General features: G+C 42.5%; 1 protein-coding gene across 1 annotated transcript; it reads left to right on the top strand.

Moving 5' to 3' along the window:
* Positions 1-9,111: 9,111 nt before the first annotated feature.
* LOC147333903 (uncharacterized) lies at positions 9,112-9,957 on the top strand. Its single transcript, XM_086285850.1, has one exon. It carries the CDS (start codon positions 9,112-9,114, stop codon positions 9,955-9,957), a length of 846 nt encoding a protein of 281 aa, XP_086141976.1.
* The last annotated feature ends 58 nt before the right edge of the window (positions 9,958-10,015 follow it).

Below are 10,015 nucleotides of genomic sequence, written 5' to 3'. Positions count from 1 at the left end.
GTCCCTTTGGACAAAAATGTCCACATTGAAACCCATTATAAACGCTATTTTTCACGCCAGAAAAATTACGGTCAAAGGGATCGTCAGGTTTCCAGCTTAGGTTTCGTTTTGGACTACAGGCCTTAGAGTTGTAATTTTTTTATTTGTCCACCGGGTGGCGCCCTTGCTTCACATTTGGCTGCTTGGACAGACCTGCCGGAAATGACGCCTCTTTTCCAGCGTGCCTCTTTTCCAGCGTGCAGCAGCGGCTTCGCCCGCTGATCGTGCGGGACCATTTTTTGGTCCCTAGGACCATGAGAGGGTGCATTTTTTTTTTAGTCAACAGGAAATGACGTATTTGTTGTCACGTGGTATCGGACGTGTGGGCTGGAAAAAGCAGTCCCCGGTGATCGTGCCCCGGTGATCGTCGCGACTTACCCCGGCAACATGCACTTATTTCGGCCTAGAGGAGGAGCATTTGCCGCCTGGAGACCATTTTCTGGTCCTGAAAAAAAAAAAAAAAGGCGATCGAAATGACTGTTGGTGGCAATCTTTAGTCCATCTAAAGGCCTAATTATAATAACAATCAAATATTACTTCAAATGTTTTTTTGGGAAAATATTTAGTTTTTTAGTTTTTTTTTTAGTTTTTTTGTAATTTAAAGGGTTAAAACAACGAAAATATAATTAAAACTTTATATGAATATTTCAGGGAGAAGTAGTTTTAAAAGACTGACCAATTTAAAGTGAAAAAAAAAATTAATATTTAATATTTTTATTGCACTTTTTGGGCGTGGTCGATAGTGTGCATTTTATGAAATGCGCTCCTGGAAAAAAAATAAAAGGCGATCGAAATGACTCTTGGTGCCAATCTTTAGTCCATCTAAAGGCCTAATTATAATAACAATCAAATATTACTTCAAATGTTATTTTTTTTAAATATTGAGTTTTTTTGTTTTGGGGGGCTAAAAAAACAGGGCGCTCATGAAGTAAAACTGGGATTTAAAGGGTTAAAACAACGAAAATATAATTAAAACTTTATATGAATATTTCAGGGAGAAGTAGTTTTAAAAGACTGACCAATTTAAAGTGGAAAAAAATATTAATATATAATATTTTTATTGCACTTTTTGGGGAATGGACATTTATGTCCATTAGGGACCAAGGTGGATGTCTTTTTTAGGGATCTCCAAGGCTTTAAACTGATTGGCTTTACACCTTTATGTTCCATCTCGTGCTCTACGATCTCAGGACTCTGGCCTTCTAAAAGTTCATTAAACTTTATTGTAACACCTACTAAAACACCTAAAAATTGGAGAGCGTGCTTTTTCTTTTCGTGCCCCGTTTCTGTGGAACCACGATCGCCCCACTATAAAAATAAAACTATAAAGACACTAAAGTGGTAGGAAACTATTTTGTGCAACTTTTTTGTATTTGCAGTTTTGAGGGATAAGCCTCTTAAATTTCTCTAACTAGAAATATATGTTAAAAAAACAAAAAACTGTTTTAATTTTTTTGTAATTTATTGCACTTTTTTTGCAATTTATGTAATTACTATGCACTTAATGCATACAAATTATTAAAATTTGGGCTATAATGGTTGTATTAATTTATAGCAACTTGAAATGCTCCCAAAAATGGCTCTACAGCATCTAAAAATAAAATATAAGCTCTGGCGGACTTGGTTCTCTGGTAGGTCTTAAAGGGTTAAGGCTGTAAGACTATTTGGATGCATCACATAGAAAGTACCCTGAGACAACTGTCATGAATTAAATGACAGAAATTGTCAGCAAACACCCCTTAGAAGAGGCCATGTATCAAAATTGCAACTCAAAGAGAGTTTTAGTAGAGTTCAACAAACTGAATTGATTAAACACAACAAAGTATGAAGATGGGTTCTTTCAAAGAGGAACCTCAATGAAAACGTTTTTCTTTTCAGCTCCAGAAACATGGTTGACCTAAAAAACATGACTTCACCTCTGCACCAGACATTGTTGTTGAGAAAACATCAGCCAAACCTTTCTTTGTTCTGAGACAGAACAGTCTACTGTTTTGTGGTAAGTTTCAGATCTTCAGATTAGATCTCCAGATTGTGTTATGTGCATGGTGCATGTAGCAAAAAAATCTCTCATCAGCAGGTGTCAAGCAGCTTGATGGTCTACTTGAAGAACCTGATAGCTTCTGAGTACTAACTGATCAGATAAGAAGAAGACATGTCTATTTTGAAAACAGGTCATTGCCCCTGTTTAGCAGTGAAGAGAAACAGGAAATAAGAGTGCTGGTTGGCAGTGTGATTGCTATGCTTCCAGATGTACAGTGACCAGGGTTTTAATAGTTTTGCAATTTTCATTAGTTTTTATTTTTATTTAGTTTTGACTTCAGATTTTCGATTTTATATCAGTTTTAATTCGTTTTTACCAATTGTTTGCTAGTTTAGTTTAGTTTTTATTTTTTTGAAAATCCTTAGTTTCAGTTTAGTTTTGATTAGTTTCAGTTATAGTTTTAGTTGTGTTTGCAATAATTAAGTGTAACAAAATCCCAGTTTCATCATATCAGTCATGCTCTTCTGCTTATGCTTGGGTATGTTGCTATTCCAGCTACCATACCCTGCACCCTGGACAGGTCGCCTGTCTGTCGCAGGACTAACACGCAGAGACAGACAACTCACATTCCCACCTATAGGTTCTTTAAATAAATAAATAAATAAATAAATAAATAAAGACAGATGAACAACCATTGATACCAGACAACTATAAAATGTATATCTTGGCCCCAATGAGACTATTAACTCTTGCAGCACCAGGTGTTCAAAATTTTGGTTCAAGTGAATTGATAAATTTTTTGAAGGCAATTGACTCACACAGTTATGTAGATATCCCAGTCCTGTTGTCTTGGGGTGCATCACGCTGCCTTGCCTAGGGTTAGCGTCTGTTTCTGGGGATGAGGGTTGAGTGTGCTCCCTTACCTTCTCAAGGTAAGCTAGGTTAGCCTTCTTGTGTGAGCGTTTCAGAATCAGAATCAGAAAGGGTTTTATTGCCAAATGTTGAGCAGGTTTACAACATTAGGAAATTGCTGCCGTGCTTCAGTGCAAACATACTGTCATAAATACTGTCATAAATTACGCTTAAATAGACATGAAAATAAAAATAAGAATAAGAATTAAAAGTGCTAAGTAGGTAGATATATATACATGAGTGCAGGTGGTGATCAGTGCCAAACATGGAATGATTCAGTGAACACAGCGTAGGGTCATGTGTTAGTGGTGGGAACAGTCATACGGTTATTGTTCATGTGTCCAACAGCAGAGGGGAAGAAACTGTTCTTATGGCGAGAGGTTCAGGTGCGAATGGACTGGAGCCTCCTGCCTGAGGGGAGCAGGTCAAACAGACTGTGTCCAGGGTGAGAAGGGTCAGCTGAGATCCGAGCTGCACGCCCCAGTGTCCTGGAGGTGTACAGGTCCTGCAGAGATGGGAGTCTGCAGCCAATCACCTTCTCAGCAGAGCGCACAACACGCTGCAGTCTCTGTTTGTCCCTGATAGTGGCTCCAGCGTACCACACAGTGATGGAGGAGGTGAGGATGGACTCGATGATTGCAGTGTAGAACTGCATCATCGTCCGTGTTGTCAGGTTGAATTTCTTCAGCTGCCTCAGCAAGTACATCCTCTGCTGGGCTTTCTTAATGACGGAGGTGATGGTGGGCTCCCACTTCAGGTCCTGGGTGATGGTGGTACCCAGGAAGCGGAATGAGTCCACAGAGGTGATGGGGGTGTCAGTCAGGATGATGGGGGGGAGTGGGGCTGTGTGCTTCCTGAAGTCCACAATAATCTCCACTGTCTTCTGGGCATTCAGCACCAGGTTGTTGTGGCTGCACCAGGACACCAGACGTTCAACCTCCCTCCTGTAGGCAGACTCATCCCCGTCCGAGATGAGTCCAATAACGGTGGTGTCATCTGCAAACTTGATTAGCTTGACAGACTGGTGGGTGGAGGTGCAGCAGTTGGTGTACAGGGAGAAGAGCAGAGGAGAAAGAACACAGCCCTGAGGGGAGCCGGTGCTGATGGTCCGGGAGTCCGAGACATTCTTTCCCAGCCTCACATGCTGCTTCCTGTCCGTCAGGAAGTCAGTGATCCACCGGCAGATGGGATCAGGCACATTCATCTGGGAAAGCTTGCCTTGGAGATGGTCTGGAAGTGCACTTTTCAAGTGCACTTTAAGGTTTGTGGGATTTTTTTCCCTTTAGAAATGTCCCTCATAATTTGTCTCTTTCCACTACAAGACACTTGCTTTATCCAAAACACAGTCATATTCAAAGTAATCCCAAATTGGACTCTGGCGCTTCCTCCCGACTTTTCCTGACATGATTCTGCGCGTGGACGGAGCAGCAACACAGACGACTCGACTAACCTACTGCCACCTGCTGGCATAATGAGACACAGCAAGAAATAAATCTGGAAACTAAACTTCATTTTCACCTTTGACTATTGTATGACACACACACATCAATGAAAACTAAACACATTTTTGCTATAAATTCAGTTAATTTTAGTTAGTTTTGTGAACACTCATTACAGTTTTAGTTAGTTTTCCTTTTTTGTTTTTATTTTTATTTCCGTTAACGAAAATGTTTTTTCACTTCTAGTTTTCGTTATTTCGTTAGTTTTCGTTAACGATAATAACCTTGACAGTGACACTGTAAAATTGAGAGGACATAACCACCCAAGTTGCCTTTTCTTTTCAATGAAAACTGGAGAATCACAGGTGAGTATTGATGGTTGCATATCTTCAAATATCTTGTACTTCTGCTAAATTCATCTATTCAGCTCATCTATTCAATTCAACTATTTCAGCTCCTGATATGGGGAAATGTAACAGTAAATGTTTTCAGGTAAATGCCCTCCTTGATTATCCACTCCAGGAGGGGGCCTAACAGTACATCTTTCACTATCTTACAATGCTGTGATTGCAGCCATTCCCCAACTCTCTGGGAATTGTACTCATGGCCATTAACCAGTGGGCTTTGATCAGTGGTTGTTGATCAATAGTCATGACAATTTGGACATTAATGATCAAGGAACTGACCTTAGAGCCCATTGCTTATTCAGTAATGGTAGTCTCAGTCATTATGCAAATGTACTGTTTATAAGGTTGGAGAAACCTGCAGTCACCTGTAGAGATGGGTATCGAAACCCGGTTCTTGCTGAGAACCGGTTCCCACTGTTTCAATTACTTGGAATCGTTTGCCATTTCTGCAAACGATTCCCTTATCGATTCCAGTCGCCCCGAATGACGTCACCACGTTGCGGAGCGTCATGTACCTGACAGGAAAGATGGCGGCTCAAACGCTCAAAAGTTTGATTATACTTTACGAGAACGGATGACAAGAGGGCAACTTGCAATACTTGCAAAGTAGATATTTCATTTATTGGAGGAAACACTACGAATATGCAAAAGCATTTGCTCACAAAACATGTGATGACCTTAAATGAATGTCGTGTTTTTAATTCCGCTCCGGACTCGTGAATCTCAACAGCAGCAGCGGTAACGTTTGCACGTCTTCTCCTGTTAATGTGGCAGGTAAATAATCAACTAACAGTGCATATTATGTTAGCGCGATCTGCCTTATTACAAAACCTGCCATTACTGTGCATTTAGTGACCATGATGAGAGAGACAGAGTCTGGCTGGCTCAGATGCTGGCAGTTCTCGCTGCAGTCTACCGGTAGCGTCTCCTTTCAGGCCAGGATAGACAAATGTCACCGAGCAGTGACTAAGTTTGTGGTAAAAGGCTTGAACCCATTTGCCACAGCAGATGTCCCCCTGATTTTCGATAAGTGAATGTGTTTAATTGTAGGCAGGGACATTACTGGATGTTCTGGTGTAATTGCTACAGAATAATTTATGTTATACTTTGTTATTGCTACAGAAGAATATTTATTTTATTATTTTACATTTACAATTTTTTTTCCTGGGGACCCTGTGACGCCCCATTGAAGAGCCGTAGGCTGTGGATCTCTTAAGATCTCACTGCTGGGTTTGCAAGGCCATGTTACTCCTAAATTTATATCTTGTTCAAAGAGAAGATATAAAACAAAGTTCTAAGATAATCGACCTTAGTATTCTCCTTTTTTAAAAAGAATCGATAAAGAATCGAAACGTTAAACAGAATTGAAAATAGAATCGGAATCGTGAAAATCTTATCAATACCCATCCCTAGTCACCTGAGACTGAAGAAGTCACTTGGAAGAGTTATGAAACTTTTCTCCCACTGAAAATGCTGCGTTCAGATGAACACAATCAACCTTTTGGGATCTACTTACCTGCATGACTGAGTATGCATCAAGACATCTTGTTTAGGATTTTATTACCATATTTTTCTGACCATAAGCAGCACCGTCGATGAATGGGTCTGCTTTCATCAAGGCTTATTAACCTCCTAGGACATGCTGTCCACATATGTGGACATCACATTTTGGGTGGTCTATACCAAAATACTAAATTTTGCTCTACAAGGGAAACAAAACAGTCAGTCAGTCAAACTTTACTCAACTCATTCTTCTTGCTTCTTGCTTCCTCCCCTTCTGTACCATTGATTCATTAATGTTGAACTCTCTCACAGCTGCTCTATTCCCATGTAGTGGCATCTTCACTGTGTTTATGTTTGCTAGTGATTGTCATGGTCCTGGGTCGAGCGACCCAGTGTTTGAGTTTATGCATCTTTTGTATTTATTTGTGCCTTAGCTTAGTTCACCTAGTTAATTTCTAGATTACTGTGTAGTCCTGTTTCTTAGTTGTTTATGTCATCTCCCCCTGTACTAAGTCTCCCTGGTTCATGCGTCATGTCTGTGTGGTTATGTTTGGTTCATGTCTAGTCTCCATGTTTCCTGTTTTACTTTGAAAGTCTGTATTCAATGTCAGTATATGTAGTTTTCACTCTCCCTGTCCTGTCATTAGGTTCATGTGTATCAGCTGTTCCCCCTCATGTGTCTCCACTTCCCCTGATCACCTCATGTGTGTATTTAGTCCTCAGTCTTGCTGTGTTCAGTGTCGCGTCGTCTGTGTTATCTCCCCTACCCCTCGTCATAGTTTCCCAGCCATAGTTTGTATTTTGTTTAGTCATAGTCTAAATCTCAGTAGAGTCATAGTTTCCCAGTCTATGTTCAGGTCTTCCCTCAATTACTTGGTTGTTTTTTTCCATGAGTCTTTGGCCCTAAATAAAGGCTCGCCTTTTGTTAAGTCCAGTTTTGTGTCCTTACCTCTGTTTGCTCTTGGGTCCTCTACTCACTCCACACGGTCCGCCCCGGCGGTCCATGACAGTGATCACGTAGCACATCATTATATACCAGCTAGTCCAACTTCAGTAACCCTACAAACGTCACAGCTGATTATCCATCCATTCGCTTCTGCTTATCCTTTTCAGGGTCGCAGGGGGTGCTGGAGCCTATCCCAGCTGTCATAGGGCGAGAGGTGGGGTTGACCCTGGACAGGTCGCCAGTCTGTTGCAGGGCTAATGTCACGGGGTGGAAAGGGACAAGTTATCCAAGTTTTTTTTACTGTGCATGTTTTTGTTGTGTTTTATCTTTTTAATGTTTTAATATTGTACATTGGGTTATTTTTATGAGTTTTACTGCATGTTTTAATGGTATTTATTTGGTGACTTGTCCTGGAAAGACTCCACCCCTACCTGATAATAAACTGATCACACCTGCGAGAGAGCCCAGAGAGGCCAATAAGAGGGCCTGACAGACCACAGGAAGGAGTTCGACCGAGAGGCAAGAGAGGACCGAAGCATGAAGGCACCCATGAGTGTCACGGGAACCCACGAGAGCCTGGAGTGACATGGAGGCTTAGGAGATGAGGCCTGACGTGAGGCTTCAGGGTGAAGTCACAGAGGCGTGACACATGGCGTGGGACATGAGGCCTGACATGAGGTTTGAGAGCGACACGAAAAGAGTGACACATAAGGCCGGTTGGTGCTTGGCGTTCCGGGGAGAGGATACAGCACCAGCGACTAGGGACGCGGAGCGAACAGTCGGACGGCAGTAGTAACAAGAGCCCAGCTTGTGCACTGCGGGAGAGCAGAGGCGGCGAGACAGCTGGTGCCGATTTGCAGTTTTAAAGAAGCGGCGGGCGGAGTTGAGAGCTCTGCCCACCCGGGGTAAGTCTTCAACTTATCCCCTTTTTACGAATGAAAACTGCCTGAAAAGAATAGTGACTGCCGCTCCCTCCCTTTCTTCAGCGTACCAGGACGCGGAATGCGGGGAGGAAGGCGAGGACTCCGCTGGGTTTCCCTTTTACACCACTTCGCTGGATTTCTTAGCTCTTTGTGACTCTTATACCGTGGCGGATGCCACTGGACTTTTAATGTTGTGTTTTATTGATTTTTATTGTGTTACCCCTTGGCCAGGGTTGTTTTAATTAAATATAATAAATTATATTTTAATTATACAGTTTTTAATGTGTGCTTTCCCTTGGCGGCTCCACTGCTCAATCCGGTTGGAGGAAGATTTTCTTCCTTCACACAAAACCCACTGTGGAAGTAAAACCAGCCTTCCGCTCCGTTACACTAACACATAGAGACAGACAACCATTCGCGCTCACATTCACTCACAGATCCACACCTATGGGCAATTTGTATTAATCAATTAACCTATCCCCACAAGCTGCATGTCTTTGGACGGTGGGAGGAAGCCAGAGTACCCGGAGAGAACCCACGCAAACACGGGGAGAACATGCAAACTCCACACAGAAAGACCCCGGCCTGATGGTGAAAACGAATTAAGGACCTTCTTGCTGTGCAGCAACGGTGCTAACCACCGTGCTGCCCACAGCTGTTTAGCTTTCTGTATTTATTTATGTTGGTTTATTTAAGTGATAGCAGAGCTGTACGTTTGCATGTTTTCAGAAATCTCTCATCCAGAACATGGTATATTATCTTTAGATGGAAGCTGGCGAGCTAACTTCCTGCTAACTTCTAATCCTTGTGGGCTAGAGATGTGTGTTTCTTAAAAACTTACTGCTCTCAGAGTCTCGAGCTGCTGACCGTTAAAGTCAGGCCTTTTTACCTCCCGAGGGAGTTCAGCTCAGTTCTCCTCTCAGCTGTTTACATTCCCCCACACGCTGATAAAGCTACTGCTATGGACAAACTGTATGACATCATTACTGGACTTGAAAACAAAAATCCAGAAGCTGCCTTTATTGTGCTGGGAGACTTCAACAGAGCCAACATGAAGAAGGTTCTCCCCAAATACTATCAGCACATCTCCTTCCCCACAAGATGTGATCAAACATTGGACCACTGTTACACTCCATTCAAAGAGTGCTACAAACCCCTCCCCCGCCCAGCTTTTGGTAAGGCAGACCATTGTTCCATACTGCTGCTGGCTGCATACAGACAAAGACTGAAACAGGAAAAACCAGCTTCCAGGGTTATTTACAAATGGGACAGTGAGGCTGAGGAGGTCCTGCAGGACTGCTTTGACACAACTGACTGGCAGATATTTGTGCATGCAGCTGATGGCAACATCAATGAACTCACAGACTCTGTCATTGGATTTATTGGAAAGTGCATGGATGATACCATCACAAAAACCACTGTCCGCATATATCCAAATCAGAAACCCTGGGTAAATAAAGATGTTCGCGCCAAGCTAAAAGTGCGGACCTCTGCCTTTAACTCCGGGGATGCTGATGCATATAAAGCAGCCAGGTACGACCTCCGAAAGTCCATAAAAAAGGCCAGAAAGGACTACTGGGACAAAATGGAGTCCAGCTTTGACACCAGGCGACTGTGGAATGGACTGCGCTGCATCACTGACTACAAGAAGGTCAACACAGTCAGTGTTCAGCCCACTGCATCTCTTGCAGACGAGCTTAACAACTTCTATGCTCGTTTTGATGCAGACAACAGAGAGCAGATCCTCTACCCTCAGGAGGTCAGTGAGGCTGCAACTCTAACTCTGAAAACAGAAGCTGTGAGATAGACCTTTAAAAAGGTAAATCCTCACAAAGCTCCAGGACCAGACGGCATCCCAGGCCGGC

Source organism: Aulonocara sp. 'chitande type north' Nkhata Bay, linkage group LG3, assembly GCF_057382095.1.
Source record: "Aulonocara sp. 'chitande type north' Nkhata Bay isolate Kocher_YH1m ecotype deep benthic linkage group LG3, A_spYH_male_GT1.1, whole genome shotgun sequence".
NCBI lineage: Eukaryota > Metazoa > Chordata > Actinopteri > Cichliformes > Cichlidae > Aulonocara > Aulonocara sp. 'chitande type north' Nkhata Bay.
Note: the sequence above shows the minus strand (reverse complement) of the source record. Positions and strands in the feature narration are given on the sequence as shown.